Source organism: Episyrphus balteatus, chromosome 3, assembly GCF_945859705.1.
Source record: "Episyrphus balteatus chromosome 3, idEpiBalt1.1, whole genome shotgun sequence".
Taxonomy (NCBI): domain Eukaryota; kingdom Metazoa; phylum Arthropoda; class Insecta; order Diptera; family Syrphidae; genus Episyrphus; species Episyrphus balteatus.
Window position 1 is genome coordinate 25,669,969 of NC_079136.1, and position 21,204 is coordinate 25,691,172.

At 32.1% G+C, this 21,204-nt stretch overlaps 1 protein-coding gene across 2 annotated transcripts; it reads right to left on the reverse strand.

The window, feature by feature from the left end:
- Positions 1-8,587: 8,587 nt before the first annotated feature.
- Positions 8,588-19,801, reverse strand: LOC129915639 (parkin coregulated gene protein homolog). Of its 2 annotated transcripts, none has more exons than XM_055995276.1 (6): positions 19,588-19,801; positions 19,430-19,500; positions 14,990-15,181; positions 14,771-14,849; positions 8,989-9,100; positions 8,588-8,935 (listed from the first exon to the last, which is right to left on the reverse strand). In XM_055995276.1, the coding sequence occupies exons 1-6, from the start codon at positions 19,645-19,647 to the stop codon at positions 8,673-8,675; spliced, it is 777 nt and encodes a 258-aa protein (XP_055851251.1). In that variant the 5' UTR covers positions 19,648-19,801; the 3' UTR covers positions 8,588-8,672. The 2 variants fall into 2 exon arrangements, with proteins under 2 accessions (XP_055851251.1, XP_055851252.1); XM_055995277.1 differs by having other exon boundaries at positions 8,588-8,905; positions 19,588-19,798.
- Positions 19,802-21,204: the final 1,403 nt, after the last annotated feature.

Below are 21,204 nucleotides of genomic sequence, written 5' to 3' on the forward strand. Positions count from 1 at the left end.
TAAGAAGCAAACAATCAGAAGAAGCGCTTTAGCCCATACAATACGACCCTTTAAACTTTAATTACACTGGTCGGAAAAAAAAAAATAAAGCTAGAACGAAACTATATTTTTCTAAAGGATTTTTTTATGCTGAGTCAGAATCCGAAGTCAAAATTTCACTGGCACGTCAAGTTTTTGAAATACTTGAATGTTTACAGGTCAAAAACGCGTTTTTTGGGTACATTTGACATCAAATTGGATTTTAAAAAGTAACATTTTAAGGAAAAATGTATTTTTTCGATTAAACATCAAAAAGAATTTCATTGAAAATTAGTTTTTGAGATTTAATAGTGGAAATATGTAAATACGAGTATAGCTCAAAAACTAGACGTGATAGAGCAAAACTGTAAACAGTTTTGAATTCAGCACACTATAAAGTCAATTAAAATCACCTTACAAAGTTCATACTCCCGAGTTTTTTTTTATTTTTGCCGACCAGTGTTATTATGTACCTACAAAGAAGATATTCTCAAAACCTAGTTCAAAAAGCAATATGCTCAAACACAATCGCGAAAAAAATGAAACATCTATATTTACGAGTATTTGACCCTTGAGATTTAACAATTCAAATCCTGGAGGCTTGCAAAAATTCAAGTGAAGAGCCTAAAAAAGTATTCAAAGTGTTGCGTGATCCCAGATTCTGAATCGCTTAATACACGTATTCATTACTCACAAAAATACATTTTCATACCACATTCAATAACTACATTACCGTTAGCAACATAAAACTACATAAAACTAGTTATATATGTATGTAATTTGGTAACATTTTAATTAATATAAATTTGAATTCTGTATGCATACATTGGCATTTTAATACTTTACAAATTATTCAGTTTGTGCCAATTTCCTGACCATAATTCAACTTGGTTTCGTAATAAATGAAAATTAAAATTAATTGCTATAACTATTAGAAACTACCAGCAGTTATAGTTATAGACTTGTCTATAGATTAATTAACCAAATATTGTTTACTACTGTCTGTTGATGGATTACATTCCAATAGCATTGATACCCCATTATTCGTAAAATTCATAACAATTACATCAGAAATAATATTTTTCATCACTCTCAGTTCAGCTATACCTCAGCCTCATCATCCGAAAATTGTATATCTTCATGTAGCTAACAGTGAAATTGTGTGTCTATGATAGAATTATATGAATTCATTTTGTATAAACTCGATTATCATCCGGTCGACCCTCTCCTTTATGTGTCCAGGAGAGGAGAGAGTAATAATTGAAACCGATAGGACAATAAATCATAACTAATATTGTTTACTTAAACTATTTAAAACAATTCACAGCCAAACACAACACACATATCCTGTCAGATTCATATCCTTTTATTATATCCTCACAACAATGATTGTTGCTCTTGTTATGTATACATCCGATATGTAAATATTTATTTCTATATACATAACCACTATAATATAGCTGAATGGAATTGCATAATACCCAGTTATACATACATATACCCCTATAGTAACTCCAGAATCATCATCATCACTGAGTAATTTATTGTGAAATGATACAGAGCCTTGCGAAGCACACACAAGATAATTCATCCTGATGATATGACTTTTATTACATTTCACCAGAAACTTTCCAAGAGAGTGATATTGTTCTTAAGTTTGGTTAAAGTTTTTCGTATATCGTATTTATGCATTAAAGTTTCGAAGTATATGATGCTTTCTATTTACACTATACTATACATATGTATATAAATTCTATCAAAGCATGACGCACTCACTTGACTTCCTAGGTGATGAAGCATAAGCATCTAGGTTAGGTAACTATTTTATGGGTTCAACTGCAATAAACATTATTGTTTGCTATTCTAATGAAAACAGAAACTTTTCTAACTAATGAAGTTTTTCGTTTGATTAGTTCTAAAACGTGTTAAGGATTATGACAGTATTTTACCATGCAATTCAAAGTTTTATATTTTTTTTTTTTTTTGTTAAATGCATCAAAATCTTGGAAAATTTTATTAGATGGGTATTAAGTACGCTCCTATATATTTTGCATTAGAATATATTATCACACTCTCTGAATCTGAAGAACTTTTGATAAAAGGATGTATTATAGGTATTTTTTCTCCATCTTTTGTCTTTATATGGAATAAAAGAAAAACATTAAAAAAAAAACTATTTTACAAGAAATACTTATAAAGGTAGTAGATTTATCTAATTCGATGAAAGTTAAAAACAACTATAGTTTTTAACAGTTAAACACTAAAACATTTGTTGAATTAATCTTAGGGGGCATTTCCAAATGACTCAAAGGGGATATGTCAAATGCCGAAGTTGCGGAAGGGAAATCCAGCTCACTATTATCTCAATATGATTTTTGCATAAGGAAACAGTGAGCTGAAAATGGGTCATCTGGGAATATTTGGAATGGATTTGAATCCATAAAATGAGGCACATTGAGACGAACAAACATAAATATTTTGTTTGTCCCAAAAATGTGTGTTTTGGCAGCCATTTTTAAAAATGCGTTTTTGTGATTTTCTGGGCTTCGGTTTATGGTAGGTACACCGAAAAAAAAAATCAATATCAATTTAAATTTTTTTAAATATCAAATTAACATTTGTTTAAATATCATCAAAAAATGCTCTATTAAGGGCCAATTTATTGAGCCTCCATTAAATTTTGATATTTATCGCTTTAGTTAACGGCCTTGTTAAACTATTGACGCCTTTAAGTATACATCATTAAAAATTCATTTAATTCACTCTTCTTTAGTTAAAGTCCTTACTTTTAATGGAAACTTTAAATTTAAAACTCTGTTAAAAATATACTAGGGATTTTTTATTTTTTTTTTGAAAAATAATCTGTCAAAAGCTACAATTTTGTCAAATCAAATAGATTTGAATTTGAAGAAAAACCATAAAAACTATGGCCCGTAAGTATTTTGCAGCTGAAAACGCCAGGCGAAAATGCTCGAGAACCTACAATTGAAGCTATGAGAAGAAGAAGGAGTTAAGTGAAATTTTTAATTTTTTTCCAGCGGTGTCAAATAACAACATAAATTTAGGTGTTATCGGAATTCATCGAGCGTCATTAGTTTAGAAGTAAGCTTTATATCTCTTCTTCTCATGGCGTCAATTGCAATGTTTTGAGATGCTTATATTATGCAGCACCTGATTAGTTTTGAAGTGGAGAATATAATCTAGTAGATCTAGTACTATCTGTGCGAAGTAGACAAGAAATGCATTAATTTCTTTGACTTTTGTGTCTATTAAAAATCTTAAATGAAGTGTTGTCTCTACCCATAGATAGCAATGATAGAATTTCTGGCGAGCCGCAGTCATTTTATATAATGTATTACTTATTTATGGTACAAATGCATATGTGTATTGTATACCTTCAAAAAAATTCTAGTCTGGACTTTTATTCATAATTGTGATGTTTTTTTTTTTTATTTCTTTAGCTCATTTGACATTTTTCAAATAAAATAATAATTAAACGATAAATGAAATGACATTTGACACTAATGAAGAGTGAATAAATAGAAATTCTTTTTAAAACCTCCATTTACTCTTAAAATCCCTCTTAAAAGGTCGAATTTGGTGTTTTAACTTAAACGACTTTTAAATTTAATGCTCAATTAGTTAATGATGCCAAACTTCAAAAAAATCCTTAAAAGAGTCTGAATTAAACGAAATTGGTTTTTAATTTTAAAATTCCCTTTTTTAATGGCGATTTAAGTTCAATGGAGAGTCAATAAATTGGGCCTAAATGTGTTTTATAATAATAAAATTAAAATATCAAAATAATATTTTTATTATCAGGATGATATTTTTGAATTTTTTGTGACATTTTATTATCAATTTATCATATGAATTTCTCATTTCAAATTATTGAAAATTATTAAAAAAAAAAAGCTGTTAATGTGTACTAATTTAAAGGAGCTTTGTGTTTTTTCGAATTAAAATGTATGATTTGCTGAGAAAATTTGATCGGAAATAAGATTTTACTTCACATAGTTTGGGAGAAAATAAAAAAACAATTATATTCACCTATAATAGAAAAAATAATATCACCACTATTTTATAAAGAATATTCACTTTCCAGTAATGTTTTGAAAAAAGAAAGAAAATACTTAAAATAATAAAAATAATAAAAAAGAAAGAAATATCATTAGAATAAACTAAAACGTCAACATTGATATTTTAATTGACAAAGTAAAATTTTCATTATCCACCTAAAATTAAAAAATGTCAAAATGATAATATGATAATTATATCTTAATTGATATTTTAATTGTTGGACGATTTTTGTCACTGAAAAATGTTAATTTGATAGCTGTTATTATGAATTTTTTTTTTCGGTGTACAATGGATTTTTACTTGCGATATAGGTACTATATGTATAGGTATAAAGTTATGCATTCATAAAAAAAAATGTTGAGATAGCACTTAGACATTATATTAAGATGATAGAGAATGCCAAAAAAAATTGGGCCCCGGAAGTCAGTCCGTCTGTCTGCCTGTCTGTATACGAAGCTACAGCATATAGCTTAAACGGATGGACCGATTGATTTCAAACTTGGTATGTAGCGTTATTTGGCGCCTCTCCAAAGGGGTTTCTGGAATTAATTTTTTTTAACCAAAAATAACGGTAGGTAGGTAAACGATTTTAGTAAAGTTGAAATTTCTCAAAAACGGCTCCAACGATTTTGTTATTAAGATTCAAATGTAAGTTTTTAGACAAAGTTTGTCTTTTAATAAAATCATTTGTGAAAATCATTATTAACGGAACCTGCCATAGAACTTTTTTTTCAAATCCAATTTTCCCCGAAACTACCAATTCAATATCAACGAAACTTTAAAAAATTTTAACATAAGCCAAATATAAAATTTTAAAAAACTTGATTTTTTAATTTTTAAAAAAAATTTTAAATTTTTTTTTTTGAAAATCAAATTTTCGAAAATCGGACTTTGATTTTTTTTTAAATTATGGTTTTAGATGTTGATTAATGATTTCTACAAAATGGTATACCAATTTTATTTTAAAACATTTTTTCCAAAAAAAAATATTTACCTATACAAAATCAGTTTTTTAAAATTGCATACTTGTTTTGGAGGTAAATTTGATTTCATATGTTGTTTTATTCCTTCGAAAAAAAGATTTTTATTTTTTTTTAATTTAGTTTTTGTTTTTATATGACTACAATAATTACATTTACTATATAAAAAGTCCTGAAAATGCTAGCAACTTGAACCCTAAGAGTAGTTCGTGCGACCCAGTCTTGCATTTTATTTTGTTTTATTTTGTAGAAAAATGTATTCTCTAACTTTTTTACCTAATAATTTTTTTTTTATGTTTCTGTATGTAAATTTCGGAGATGTTCGTAAATATCAAGGGGCACGGTAGTGCCCAGCCAAGTTCTCTAGCAACTTTGGCACTACACCCTTATTTACAGGAAACAACTCAGGCCATTTTCGACCCCCCTCTAACTTCCACACCAAATATGCCAGAAATCTCAAACTTGCTACATTTGTTGAGCTGGCCGAACCCAAATTCCTCACAAAATTTCAGCTTCTTAAGATGAGTAGTTTCTGAGATATAGGACTTCAAAAATCGCGAAAACCGTAACTGACTCATTGACTCACTGACTCACTGACTCACTGACAGATCATCAAAATTATGGAGAACTTCCCGCTATCGTAGAAACTTGAAATTTTACATGGTGATAGGACTTGTGGTGTATACAAAGGAAAAAATCGTAAATTTGAGATTTTCAATTCAGGGGGCGTGGTAACCGCCCATTTTCGCCGAATTTTCATCAATTATTATAGAGCACTTCTGACTATCGTAGAATCTTGAAATTTAGTAGAATGGTAGAGCTGGTAGTTTATATTAAGGAAAAAATTTAAAACCTGAGAATTTCAACCAGGGGGCGTGGCAACCGCCCATTTCCGCTGAATTTTCATCAAATATTATAGAGCACTTCTGAATATCGTAGAATCTTGAAATTTGGTAGAATGGTAGAGCTGGTAGTTTATACAAAGGAAAAAATTTAAAATCTGAGAATTTCAGCTAGGGGGCGTGGTAACCGCCCATTTTCACTTAATTTACATCAAATATTTTAGAGCACTTCTGATTATCGTAGAATCTTGAAACTTGGTAAAATGGTAGATCTGGTAGTTATTACAAAAGAAAAAAATTAAAATTTGAGAATTTTAGACAAGGGGTGTTATAACCGCCCATTTTATCTGAATTTTCATCAATTATAGAGATTTTAATTTCTACAGCAAAACCTTGCAAAAAGAAGTGAAATCACAACAAAAACATTACTGTTAAAAAAAGAGCCAAGTTCTCCTATGTAGAAATTATGCTAGCACAAAAAGTACTGAAATGTAAAAGTGTACAAAGTTCTAAAGCTTGGCTTTAAATTTGTATAAATAAAATTTTGGTTGTTTACTTGGCAATTTTTCAAATAGCTTTAAAAATAGGTAATTTAAAGTTAAATTGCCAAGTTAACAACCAAAATTTTATTTATACAAATTTAAAGCCAAGCTTTAGAACTTTGTACACTTTTACATTTCAGTACTTTTTGTGCTAGCATAATTTCAACATAGGAGAACTTGGCTCTTTTTTTAACAGTAATGTTTTTGTTGTGATTACATTTTTTCTCGGTCTAACCCATTTCCGGCTAATGTTGCGTTTTCGCAACGTCATGTTTGAAGACTTCTGGAACCTTATTGATTATAATTTAAAATAAACTAAAAGTAGATTTTGAAAGATAGTTCAATTATCTAATCGACCTGTTTTTGGATTTTTTGTGAAAAAAATTTTTCGTGCTTTTTTAGGACTTTCAAAATTCGAGCTCCTGAAAAATTTGAGGTAGAATTTTTGAACGCAATTTGTCATTTTGATAAGGTCCATTTTCGGTGAGCGTTGAAAAAACGCAACATGAATTTTCCGGAAAACCAGAAGCTTTTCCAAAACATTTTTTTCACATTTCTTCTAATTAGATCAAAAACAATAAGTGTGTAAAATTTTAAGTTTCTAAGTCAACTGTCACTGGTAGCCGCCGGAAATGGGTTAAGTTCATATGTTTGAGCGAAAAACTTGTTATAATAACATTAGTACATTAGTAGACATTAATATTCCTTCATTTTGGTATATTGAATTTTCTTATATATCCTTCTCCAATAACTCCTTTTACAAATTAGGTGACTTTTCTTATATTTAAAACAAAGGCTTAAAGTCATTTTCTTTTATTTGTATCTTTTATTTGTTTTAAAAATTTTTGATTCTCCATCAATAACAACATTTCGAACTTCGAAATTTTCATAAAACTGCACTGTTATTGCTGTTTTTCACAGAATCGACGCCGATATAACCCAACAGACCTACATGTTTACTATGGTTAAAAGCCCTTGAAGTCTTCTCTTGTTTTTAGCAACTCAATATTTTGCTCGCTTTCTTCACAGAGCAAAAATAAAACACTAAATTATATAATTCACTATTTCATTAATTCAAGTGTAATATTTAATAAGTTTCAATTATTAATTAACTCCCATTTTAACTCCTCTTTTTAGCAAATTTTATATAAGTAAATTATATTAAAAGTGGCCTATCTAATAATCTTAAAACCATCCATTTGGATAATTTCAAAGAATTTTTAAATTGTGACTTTATGGATGTAGGCCAACCATCAATAAATTAAATGTCACAGTAAATTCCCTCTTTGTTTTAGATAAAGAACTTTAAAAAAAACAACACAGTCCTGTTTCTCGGCTATGGCATCTTCCATTATTTTTCCAACTTAAGCTTTATCCAAAAGTGACTCAGCTCGTCCCTATTTTTATCACCACTTTCATGCCTGTTCTTTGTGTATTTTTTGTATTTTATTTTGTCCTTCGGATGGATGCAAATTTATTTGTATATAACTTCTGAAATAAATGCTCCTCACCGATAGTACGTGTTAAGGACCAATACACCACCACAAAGTCCACAACACCATCATTCAACCCCCCCTCTGGCTATTTCCAATGTAACAACCTTTAACTATGCAAACCAAAATAAAAAAAAAACAAAATTGGTGGAGAGAAGTGTCCGTATAAAAATGTTTTATCGAGTGCCCCCCAATCGCCGAAGAGCAGAAGCACCAGCAGCAGCGGCAAGCCATCCGAAGAGCAATGTTTGCAAGGCAAACAAAATAATTTATTGGACCCTCGAAAGTGGAATTATTTGTCGTAGATAAATTCCACACATTTACCCGAACCAACTTCGACAATGAATGTGGAAAGAGAGAAGCACAAAAGCAATCCAGGATTCACAGATCCCTTGCCACTGGCACTCTCTGTACTTTGTGTTGGTATCCTAGCCCCATCCAGTTAATATTCGGGTGGTCGGCATTGCTCTTCTGTTATTATCTCCTAGCTGCCGCATAAATCCTCGAATTTATGGCCAAATACCTAAAACGGAGAGTTTAGTTAGTTTTTAATTTCCCCGTGCCTTTTGAGATTGGGGAAGGAACCAGCACAAGAAAGGCTCCACATTAAAAAAAAGAGGACACACATAAAATTTAAGATGAAATAAAAAACTAGATTTTATTTAATTGCTTGCAAAACCTGGTAACTAACATCAGATGGTTCTATTCTATTCCAATTTAGTTCATCATGCAACTCTCGTAGGTAGGTATCATGTATTTGATGTTTATATAAGCATCAGGGCCGCCACATCTCTCGAGTGCTTGTAAAGTGTCCTCGATGACGTCACCAATTCGCACATCACGGTCAGGATCAATACCATCACCGAGGTTAACGTTGATTTGCTTGTACAAGTTACACACTGGCAGCAACTGACGAAAGTAGGGCACAAGTGCTTGTCCAACACAAGGACCTATTTGACATGTTTGCCATTTGATGGCGGCTTATACAATTATGCAAATTCTAAGAAGGATGATATGCGTGCTTGTTAATTACCTACAATTACCATCATTTGAAGGACCTTGAGTGCACCAATGATGATTCTTTTAACTCTTGTGTTGAATGCTCGCTTCAGGGGTAGAATGAGCTTTGGTAATACAGCCAGGATCTATGGGGAATGAAAATATGTATATAAAGGGTGCGATATTTAATTGCTGCTATTTTTTTTTTATTTTGTATTAAGATTGAGATGGTTTTAAATTGAAAATTTTCTTTTGCATATATAATATACATAGGTAGGTAGAGATGGCGGTCATAAGCATCCTAGCTTGATGACCCAAGTAGCGCAAAATGCGCCGTTTTGATACCAAAACTTGTGAAACCTATGAGTTATAAATGGGTTAATTGGAATAAAGTGATTTCAATACATACGAGTGTTTAGGCTAGCCTAAAACCACTTCGTTGCATTGAGGAATGAGATCAAGTCTTTGATCTTTAATTCTGAGATGTTATTTATATCGTTGAAAAATTCACTGCCCAGAGAGAGCATTCTGCTTCTAGCAAGGGCAGGACATTGGCAAAGGAAGTGGAATACCGTTTCTTTTTCTTGCTGATTCAAACAACTGCGACAAAAGGTGTTGTAAGGAATACCTAGCTTTGCTGCGTGTTCTCCTATCGGCCAATGTCCCGTACATACCGCAACGATCCTGCTAATTTCTTTTCTGGGTCTAGAGATTAGGTCATATGATTTGGATTTATTATAGGTGGGCCAGATTTTTCTGGATATGACGCAGCTAGTCAAGTTGTGCCACCTATTGTTGGCTTTTGTTAGGTATTTTGAGAAGATATCGCCCTTCATGACTCCCATGGGGATGTTAACTATTTCTGCTAGAGACTCATGAAGGGCCGATCCTTGCCTGGCCAGTTCATCCGCCTTTTCATTGCCTTCAAAACCACTGTGACCTGGGATCCAGATGAGAGTGATTGTGAGGCTTCCACTCAGCAATGAGAGTTCCTCTCTGCACTGCTGAACTAATTTGGAGGATGTCGTGACCGAAGCAATTGCTTTTATAGCTGCCTGGCTATCTGTTAATATAGCTATGCTTTGGTTTTGGTTTGGATATAGGCTAAGTAATTTGCAAGCTTCTTTAATTGCCAGCAATTCCGCTTGGAATACACTGGCAAAGTTTGGTAGTCGAAAGGATTTTGAGATATTGAGGGATTCATAATAGACACCCGCACCGACCCCACAATCCATTTTTGAGCCATCAGTGAAAATGCAGGTGTCGAAGTCTCTCGTCACAATGCCATCTTCCCAGTCTGATCTAGACGGGAAGCTGACCTTGCAATTCATTACAGTATTCAAAATAGGAGTGCAGTAGTCCGTGGGTGTCAGAAGCATATCCGATGGTATTAAATTTGCTGTGTCACTGTGACCAAAGGGTTTTGCCTTCCAACAGCCCGTTTCTTTTAGCCTTAAAACGCTACAAGAAACCTGGTATTTTATATGAAGGTCTATGGGTAAAAGGTGCAAGAGAACATTTAGAGCCTCAGTAGGGCACGACCGGAGGGCTCCAGTTGTCCCTACGCTTGCTGTTCTTTGAATTTTCTTAAGTTTGTTGATGTTATATGCTTTATTTAGTGCAGGCCACCAAACAATGGCGCCGTAAGTAAGAATGGGTCGTACCACCGCTGTGTAAGTCCATAGAATCATTTTTGATTTAAGACCCCATTTTTTCCCAAAGGTTTTACTACAGGCATAGAAAGCAATGCTCGCCTTCTTAACCCGCTCTTCTATATTTAGCTTCCAGCTCAGTTTAGTGTCCAAAATTACACCTAAATATTTTGCGCTAGAAGAGAGTGATAAGATTTGGCCGTTGAGCTGAGGTAGAGGGAAGACAGGGATTTTGGTTTTAGTTGTAAAAAGCATCAGTTCCGTTTTACTTTGATTAACTCCTAGGCCACAGCTTGTAGCCCAGTTGCTAACTTTTCTCAAAGCCGTGTCAGTGATCTCGCTGATCACGGGTAAAAATTTTCCTGATACAAGTACAACCAGATCATCCGCATATGCCACTGTCTTCACTCCACTTCTCTCAAGCTTCACGAGGATATTATTCATAACAAGGAGCCATAGAAGGGGGGAGAGAACGCCACCCTGAGGCGTACCCCTGTTGACACATTTAAAACAGTTTGAATTTCCTAAACTTGCTTGAATTCTTCTCTCTTTTAGCATTGAAATAATCCAACTTCTGATGTAGTCTTCTACTTCAAAAGTCACTAGGGCCTCGAGAATAGATTCGGTTAGGACATTGTTAAAAGCTCCCTCTACATCTAAGAAGGTAGCTAGGGTATATTCTTTAAAGTGGATCGAGTTCTCAATTGTTCTAACAACTTCATGGAGGGCTGTTTCCGTAGATTTGCCCCTCATATAAGCGTGCTGCGAACTAGCTAAGGGACATCTTTTGAAAATGTCTCTAATATGAGTTTCCAAGATTCTTTCTAAGGTTTTAAGTAAAAAAGATGTTAAACTTATTGGCCGGAAATCCTTCGCGGATTCATGTCCTCTTTTGCCCACTTTTGGTATGAAAACCACGCTAACTTGTCTCCAAGACTTTGGCACATGATTAAGAAGAAGGCAGCCTTTAAAGATTTTTTCAAGCCATGGAACTGCTATCTCTTGCTGATTTTGCAGCATAATAGGCAGAATACCATCAGGGCCTGGGGATTTATACGGAGAGAAAGTATTAATAGCCCAAGCTATATTTTCTCTTGTTATCAAGGAGTTTACTCGCTCTGTCGTAACTGATAGCAAGGTGGGATTTATGTTCACTACAGAGGTGTTATCTACACACCCCGGAAAGTGAGTAGTCATTAGTAATTCCAAGGATTCAGCTGGGGATATTGTCCAGGATCCGTCAGGCTTTTTAAGAAACGAGGGGTTAGAATGTTCTTTCGATAAAACCTTGCTTAACCTGGCGGAATCCTTAATATCTTCTATGGAATGACAGTATTCCTCCCAGCTTTCTTTTTTGGCTAAAGCTATAGTGCGCTTATAGACTTTTAAGCAATCTTTATAGGGTTGATAAAATTTGTATTTGTGGCAGATGTTGAAGATAATATACATAATTTCATAAAGTTTCTGTAGTATCAGCCTTGGGTATATATTAATGTAAAATGCATGTATAAGTAAATGTGTTTAATATTTGATGTATGTAGGTTTTCATAATTGCACTTGGTTTACTTTTTTTTTTAATTATAGTGCGTGTGGAAAATTTTCAAGTCTTCATATTTACATAAAAGTTAATGTTTAATTAAAAAACAAGGACAAACGCAAAACTTAATTTAATTATTCATCAATAGTGAGCTTGTAAGTAGTGAAAAATTAAACTTTTTTTTTGTTGCCGAAACAAAAATATACTTTTTTGAAGGTTTTCGGTGTGCTGAACTCGAATCTGAAGTCAAAAAAATTAATCAGCTCCCGTTTTTGAAATATTACCGTTAGAAAATGCAGTACTTCGGACCTTATTCTTTTATATAAGGAAAATTGTTTGAGCATATTTAGTAACGGTTTTTATAAGAACTATTTACCACCTTTTTAAATCTGTTTAAATTTTTCCGATATCTTTTTTACTGCCCGAGATATCCTCAGTTGTTTGGTATTTTTATAAATTTTATATCGTCATTATCTTCTTTATGATATATGAAGCCAAACCCACTTACTTCAGTTTGAGATATCTCGGGCAATATAAAAGATATTGAAAAGATTTAAACAGGTGTCGAAAGATGGAAAATAGTTCTTATAAAAACCGTTACTAAATATGCTCAAACAATTTTCTTTATACAAAAGAATAAGGTCCGAAGAATTCAAAAAAACGTATTTTTGCATTTTCTAACGGTAATATCTCAAAAACGGGAGCTGATTAGTTGTTTCTGACTTCGGATTCGAGTTCAGCACACCAAAAACCTTCAGAAAAGTATATTTTTGTTTCGGCAACAAAACCCTTGTAAACCAGTGTAATAATAATAAGTTAATTTTTAGAAAATTTCGTTGCACCTCCTTCATATCAGTCTTAAGTTATGAGCGAAGCTGAACCATCTCGAGATTTAAAGGAACATTTTTAAAAACCTCAACCTCACAGAGAAAAAGAAGGTCACCTTAAAATAAGATAATGCCCACTTTAAATCCCACACTGTTAAAGCAACACGATTTTTGTTTAAAATAAATGGAATTCGATTAAATTGTTAAATTTAATTTGAATATTAATTTCCTTCTTTAAAAAATCGACAAAAGTTAAAAATTATAGTCGAACTTCTGCTTTAGTTGCAGTTTATCATAGAAACAGTTAAAGCATTTGCCTAGTGACCCAACAGTTGAGGGATCTATCCCGTGGCTGCCATTTTTTTGTTATTAAAATATTTCCAGATAAAAATAAAATGATTTTCCTCTTAAATTAAGTAGATTTATTTTTAATTTTCACATTTAAGAAATTAAGAAAATCTGTCCGCTGAATTTAAGACGAAAGTCATCTTGACAAAAAAAAACAATGCAGAAATCCGTTTAATTTAATACAGAATCTGCTTGTTTTTATGTGGACTTTTTCTCCATGCTGGGCAAAAAACTGAAAATTGACACAGTTTCGTGTCTGCGACAAAAGATATTGAGTAAGAAGGTACATATTTCTATTTAATAAATTTATAATTTCGAACATGATTTTTTTTTCGTATTATATTTGTAAGCGGTTGGTTCTTTCGAAAAGTGGTCCAGAGAAAATTTTTTAGATTATGTAATTGCACCAATTTTTTCTTCAGAAAAAAAATTTTTTTTTTGTTTTTGATAAAATTGTCGTTTTTCGGACTCTGCTTTTCAAAAATTGGGCTTTTGCATAATTGCAATTTAGTTTATATGCTATCACATTTTCTGCTGGAAATTAGCTTATTATTACATATGTACATATATATTTCAGTAACACCTTTTGTTTTATGTATATTATTTTTAAAGGGTGAGTGCTTTTGAAAAGCTAAAAATTTCTAGATACAATGTACTGTGGCAAATACGGTTCTCCTTTTGAAATAAGAAAAACTTTTTTTAAACCGTTACTAACGGTACCTCCTCTAGAACCTTTTTTCTATTTTTGACTTGCTCATAAACCACATAACGGGTTTAAAAAAAATGGTTTAGAAACCTTTAACAAACTCAAATTTTAAATTTAGAAGCAATTTCAAAAAAGAAATTATTATTTAAGCCTAGTACGCAGCTGAAGCGAAACAAAATTTTCCAAACAAAGATTCGATGACGAAATCTTGAATGAAATTAAATTTGCTTTTCTTTAAAACTCATGTTTTGATGTTTTTTCTTGAATTTTTTTATTTTTACTCTGCTATAATACCCGATGGTATTTCGTTAATATGTTCGCTGTTGACTTTGGAGACTTCAAAATTTTTCGTTTTACTTCAGCTGCATATTAGGCTTTAATTTAAAAAGAAAATCAATATTTATTTATGTTTGAAAAATTTTTCGAAAACGAATAATACTTCAAGTATATAAGAACTGCATCCAAAAAATGTTACGCATACGCCATAGTGACTCTATAAAGGAACAAAAATAAAAAAAAAAACTAATCACTGACTTGACTTTAACTTTGGTACACCAGTCGATGAGTTTTTATCAAATCATAAATGTATGTATGCTTGTGTTGCAGGGAAATAAGTCCTTTGGGGACTTAAGGCTTTCAAATTGAGAACAAACCCCACTTTAGTGTGTGGTTTTTCTTCCTTCTGAATTTGCTGCTTCGGTTTTAAACGAGTTTAATAAATTTTTTTTTATGAAAGTAATAAATACCTTTGTACGTCCACGCAATATCAAATCCATTGCAGCATATTGTGCAATATGTCGCAATTGTGAATCGTATTCCGATAATCTAGAACAAAACAAACAAAAAAAAACATACATAAATCAGAAATTACAGCCAATCAATAAGCCAGAGATGACAAGACAAGAAAAGAAAATCCATCTCTAAAAGGATGTTACACTACTACACAAAACAATAACACACAATACCCATCAACAAATATTGGCAAATAGTAACAGTAGTCCAATTTGTCTGGATCACAGTCCCACTTAATAGGAAATTGTTTTTTGGGGTTATTGAGCTTTATGGGCATTCCAATACTGCACACAGGAATATCGCCCCTTTCGAAGTATGTCCGAAAGAATGTCCGCTTGGCTGGCCTGGGCGAAAATATATAGATCCTGTATAAAAAGAGAAGAGAAAGGACTGTGTTATATGGTTAAGGTTATGGATAGTATAGTATACAAGTTGTAAAAGACCATAAGGGTATTGTATTCCATTATTGCTGTGGTTTTTCCTCTTTTACTTTTAATTAGAAAAATTACACAAAGATTTGCAAGGGATAAGTTGTGGAATTAAGGCCCTTGCTATGAAATTACTGAAGTGGCATTGTCATGTTGTGTTCTAGTAGAGTAGTAGAGTTTATTATGGGGCACCCTTAACATTGCCATTCAGGCTTGTATAATGTGTTTTTGTGTTGTATCTACAAAAATATGGATATTAAGTGCTTTTGCTTGGTTTGTTTGGTTTTTGTTAGTACCAACACATATGTATATATCGAGTTGGTTTTTCGATTCCAATCAACTTAATTGGAAATGTTATTATTGAACTTTATATGGATTGGAATGAGATATTAAGTCAAGCGTCATATAGCAAAAGAATTTTCGTTGAAATCCAATGGAAATAGAAAAGTTATTGTTGTGAGCTCATTAATTAAGGTTTGTAAATGTTGAGTCCTTTGTTAAGCTACAAAGAAATAACGCACACAGGAGAATAACATATGAACGTTTGTGGCAGGTTGAGATAGAACATATGTATAATGAGTAAAAGAAGATACCAATGTACATTTATATTATACATATATGTTGTATACGATGGTTACGAGTAATTTCGAAAATCTTTAACTAATTAAGTTAAAAGGACTCTTCTGATTCTTCTGTTGCGTATGAGGTTAAATAAGATTCTCTTTATTATTTTATGTTTGAAAGTTGTTTTATATATGTTCAGCCAACCGGAGACATATATTATACAAAGGAATTCCGTAGCTCAGTCAGATGCTGAGGGCACTTTTGTTTTATAAGGTTCCGCATACCTTGAATTACCACACATAAAATATACATACTCGTATACATTCCATTTCATATGTCAGACATATCGCAGACAAACCACTGTTTTGAAATTTTGTCTTGAATGGGAATAAAAAAAATTCAGAACTTTAAACAGAACTGACATTATATCTTAGTTTTTTTTTAGAATTATCTAGACGAGTTTTATTTTAAATATTATTAAGAACTTGGTTTAATTAAAGAAAAAATATGTTAATATTCTCTTCTAGTAACATGAAATGAAAGCTTTGAAGAATTTAATCTGACTTTGAATCTCTTTCTATCAAAAATATATCAGTTTTATTTCAATTAGGGAAAGGGGGGGCAAGATGGGGTACTTTAGCTTGAAACGTTAACAATATAGAAATTTACATTGTGAAGCAATCAAATTTATTTTTTAATTAACAACTTATTATTGTTATTCTAATATCTGGTGCTATTAGGAACATTTGGTAGGTTAACACATATAAGAGAAAAAAAAATTAAAATAGAAAAGAAGGTGTTTCGCCCCGTCTTGCCACATGGTGCGGGTAAGATGTCGTACCCCACTGAGATAACATGGGGTGATTATAATGATCACAGAGAATGATGATTATTTGAGCTGGCAGAGCTAGCAGATATCGGTGACTTCGTCATCACCATCATCTATTCCTGCACAGCTTTTATGAACCTATTTTGAACATTATGAGCAGAATATCCACTTTTCAATGGAAATGGAATATAATTTGTCTTCATTTTCTTCACTTTCATCTCAAAATTATCAGACTCTTCTTCGTTTTGCTGTTTTCGTTGATGGGCTATTCTTTTTTGAATTCTCATTTTTACGGAAAACAAATAACAACTAAATAATTCTCATTGGGGGCAAGATGGGGTATTGGGTACCCCATCTTGCCTGCAGAGCCATTTTATGTAAAAAAAAAGAAAAACAAAAAAACAGCCAACATTCTTAAGGAAACACAATGTTTACCTTATTTTGTAGATCAATTAAAGCTTCAATCACCGCAACAACTCACCAGCTAACGTTATTAAACATAACCCACAGTCACGTGTCAAACCAGAAGAAAATAAGACAAGCAATTTGCTGGAAAACACCAACCATCGGGCGACTAACAAGTATAATGGCAGCGCATCGAACGATGAATGAACGAGCGTGATTAATCAATTGGAACTGTGAAATTTGCTATAGGTACCCCATTTTACCCCACCACCCCGTCTTACCACTCTGTCCCCTACCTACTCTCCAATAGATTTTTCTATTCTAACATTTGAGTTGCTATATTATAAAATTGCAAAAATTATAATATTAGACAGACAGGAGGTCATTGCTGTGAAATATTGATAGGTACAGTGAACTTAATTCGCGGAAACTACCTTCACATAAGAAAAGCTTAACTTTTCTTTGGTGTAGTTATTTTTGTCACAAGAACAGAAATATATTTATCTGTTGGTTTGAGGATTGGTAAACTCAAATCCGAAATAATAAATATTCTATTAACTTCGTTTTTTTAAATATTACAAAAAAAATCTTATTTTGCACTTTCTAACGCACACAAAAAACTTTCAGCAAAGTATATATTGGTTCTTGTGCCAAAAAAAAGTTTAATTTAGTTGACCAGTGCTGTTTTCGAGCCAAAGGGCTACTTAATCTTAAGATATCTCGTTTAATAAAAGAGATATCGGAAAGTTTTAAGGATTTTGGGAGAAGGGAACTGGCATCGTCGGAAATTTCTTTGTAATGAATTACCTCGCATAAAAACATAACCTTGAAAACAGTCAAAGTGACGTTTATTGCCTTTTATAACGGTAATATCTCAAGAACGGAGGCCAATCAAGTTTTGCTGACTTAGGATTCAGCAACCCAAAAACCTTCAGAAAAGTATATTTTGGTTCTTGAGACAAAAACCTCAGATAATAATATATATTAATTAAGGTATAGAAAATCATATTTAATAGTTAAAAAAAAGTGTTTTTTTTGATGGCCAACTTCATAAAGTTTTTTAAATGTTTATTAGGATTTTACATCCTAAAATGACGTTTGTTTCATACAAAACACGTCATTTAAAATTTTAAAAGTTTATGAAATCGGCCATTAGTTTATTTAATATGAATTGTGTCTAATTTTGTACTGAACAATTTTTCACTAAAAAACAAAGTTCGCTGCTCAACTCTTTTATTTATTTTAAATGCAATTTTTTTTCAATAAAAATTTTATTTTCAATGCAATTTTTTTCAATTGCAATAACATTATTTTTAATGCAAAATATTTTTTTTAATGCAAATATTGCAATAAAAAGCAATTTTTTTGTTGCAATAGAAGTTTGTTTACATTTTTTTTTATTATATATTTTTAAAACCCTCGTTGTTAGTAATATAACTCGAAAATAATCAATTTGTTTATGAAAAAGATGTCAAAATTGTGCTAATTAAAAAAAAAGCCAAGAAATATCATAAAATATGTTTAACTGATTTGGCACTTTGGATTTTGCTTTTGAATTTATGAATTTTCAATTTAAATGTAAAATGTCAAAGAATTTAATTACAAACAAAGTCTTCACTTATAGTAAGCTATTTCTTTTAAAAGGGGTCAAGGTATACCAAAGTATACCGCTTTAGTGATTTAAGTATTGAAACAAAACCTCAATTAGAGTCCTCCATAGCTCTTAAGTGTTCGGAATAATTTCATTGACCACAAAGCTTTAGGCAAAAGCTAAAGTATGAAATGAATTGAAAAGAACTAATCAATTCAGTTGGGTAAGAAATTAACTCACTACATGTTGACTTCCGTAAAAAAACGTGCATCTTTCACTGGTTCTTGTTTACCCATTACTGGAATAACCAAAAATATTTAAGATTAGTCCATAGGAATGTGAAAGAAACTTGAAAGAAAACGCTCCACTCTAATGTATGTATTAAGTTTAAGGCCTTCGCTTTAAAAGTTTTAAAATATAACAATTTTGTACACTTTTCATCTATCTAATGACTTAAGTATGCTCAATCTAAAAATTAAATCCCGACACAAATAAACCGTTTAAACACCCTACTTATAAACTTAAAAAAGAAATTTTAAAGCTTCTAACCCCTATTCCATCCCTAAAACATTACAACAAACAAATTAATTATCTATCTTGTGCTTCAAAATATTCAAGAGAGTTTTTTTTTTTCATCTTTTTGATGCATACACATGAGAAGCATTTTGTAGTTTCAAAATTATACAAACTTATAATCCTCCCTCATAATAATTCTTCTTGGACATAAAAGTTTTCGTGAGCATAAAATTCTTCAATCTTTTTGCTTAAACAAATTCGAGTATATACAAAAACTTACCTCGGTGGTTCCTTCACTTTGGTATTCAACTGCAAAGCTTGATATGAAAATGGCGGTACAACACGCGGTTCCTGTATGTATACATGAATAAAATGAATTTCTAGTTATATTTCCTTGCATCATTAGAAGCAATATAACATCTGCAGTAATAAACTTGCCACATTTTCCTTGCCAAAGCAATGGCGTAGATCCTTTCCTGGAATATGTTTTCCCATCATAATATTGGGTCACCCGGGCGCAGAAACGATACAATTTATCGCACACGAACTTTTTCCCAACAAAAGTTTTTTGGAATTTTAATTCAGAGAATACGTAAATTTGTTTTAAGTTTTATTTTTTTTTTTTGTTGTATTCTTTCAATTAATTTGCGACAAAATTTTCGTCGCTCACATAAAACAAAAAAAAATAAAACAAACTATATACTTTCTCCGTGCAAGCGACCAAAAAAATTACATTACGCATTAATTAGTTCATCATCATCATAATAATTTTATGCGCGCTCGCACAGACTTGAATAAATAATAGCAGCAGTTAAAGCGCACAGCAGCAGAAAGTGTGTTTTGTATTCTCGCACAATGAGGGCGCTTTATATTCATGCAAAGGACCTTCGCGCGTTTGCCGCTTATTATAATGGCGCACAGTTTGATGCGCGCTGCACACAACAAAAAGTGACAAATCAGCAGAAATTATTTTATGCGAGAGAATGTATTTTGTTATTCATGTGAAAATTTACGCCAACAAACGAATGCTGGCATTGGACAGCAGACATGCTAAAGGACACTCCGAATACTGTAGAGGAACTTTTGACAGCATACAATGGCGCATCAAACCAACACAATAAAAGATATACTAACGAATCCAGGAATCCAAAGGGTGTCGTCGTTCGTCCGTCGTTGTCCGTCAGTTTGGGAATTAAATTACAGAGTTTAATTAACGTTTCAATTTATTGTGGAAGTAGGTACCTAAAACCATCTCTAGTATACCTCTTCGCATGTTTTTGCGTTTGTAATAGGACGTTACCGGGAATACAATCGTAATGGTCGGTGTAGATTGCATGTCTTTTTGTCCAGTTTGGTAAATAGCACTCACATCTCTCTCTCATAAAATATCTAATTATACTTTGTCCAATGATGAAACCTTTGTAGATGAGACACACACAAAAGACACATAAATTATTCCTATTTAAGAGGATATAGCTACCAGGAAAATATATATGATTGAGATCAAAGAAGGAGAGGCTAAACTCAATCAAGACCAAAAAGGTTCTTATACCAAAGGCCTTAACGTTGTTCTACATATATCATTCCAATCCAATTAAAATAGATTTATTTCCCACAAAAGAGCTCTTGGAGGTTCATAAAATTTAAACAAGCTCTTAACGTGGTTTGAACCCTTCGCTTGGAAATGAACTTGGAATTTTAAGCTTATCGCATTAATCCACCGAAAATATATCGTAATGTGGTCGCCAACTTGCGAGGTTTGAAGTGTTCCCATGATTCTCAAAAATGGCTAAATAAAATTTTTGGATAGTCCGTTCCGTTTTTGATGACATTGCCCCCTCGTTTTTCTAATACCTTTGAAAGCTTGGTCAACTCCTGGATAAAAATTTCCAGCTCCTAGACTACTATACGTATACAGTTTACTTTATTGCCATCCTCATTTAGTATGTGAAGTGATATCCTTCTATACCCAAAAACAATATCCAGCAAATTAAAAATTCAGAATTGCAAGCTATTTTCTCTGCCCCTTTTTTAATTGTTTTTCCAATGCTCAAA

Bases quoted from the DNA above. Each gene is read 5' to 3' on its own strand.
- LOC129915639 (XM_055995276.1), bottom strand. From the start codon at position 19,647: ATGATGGGAAAACATATTCCAGGAAAGGATCTACGCCATTGCTTTGGC. The intron at 19,501-19,587 runs GCAAGTTTATTA...GTATACATACAG, and splicing joins GCTTTGGCAAGGAAAATGTG to GAACCGCGTGTTGTACCGCC. The intron at 8,936-8,988 runs GTAATTAACAAG...TAATTGTATAAG, and splicing joins TCAAATGATGGTAATTGTAG to CCGCCATCAAATGGCAAACA.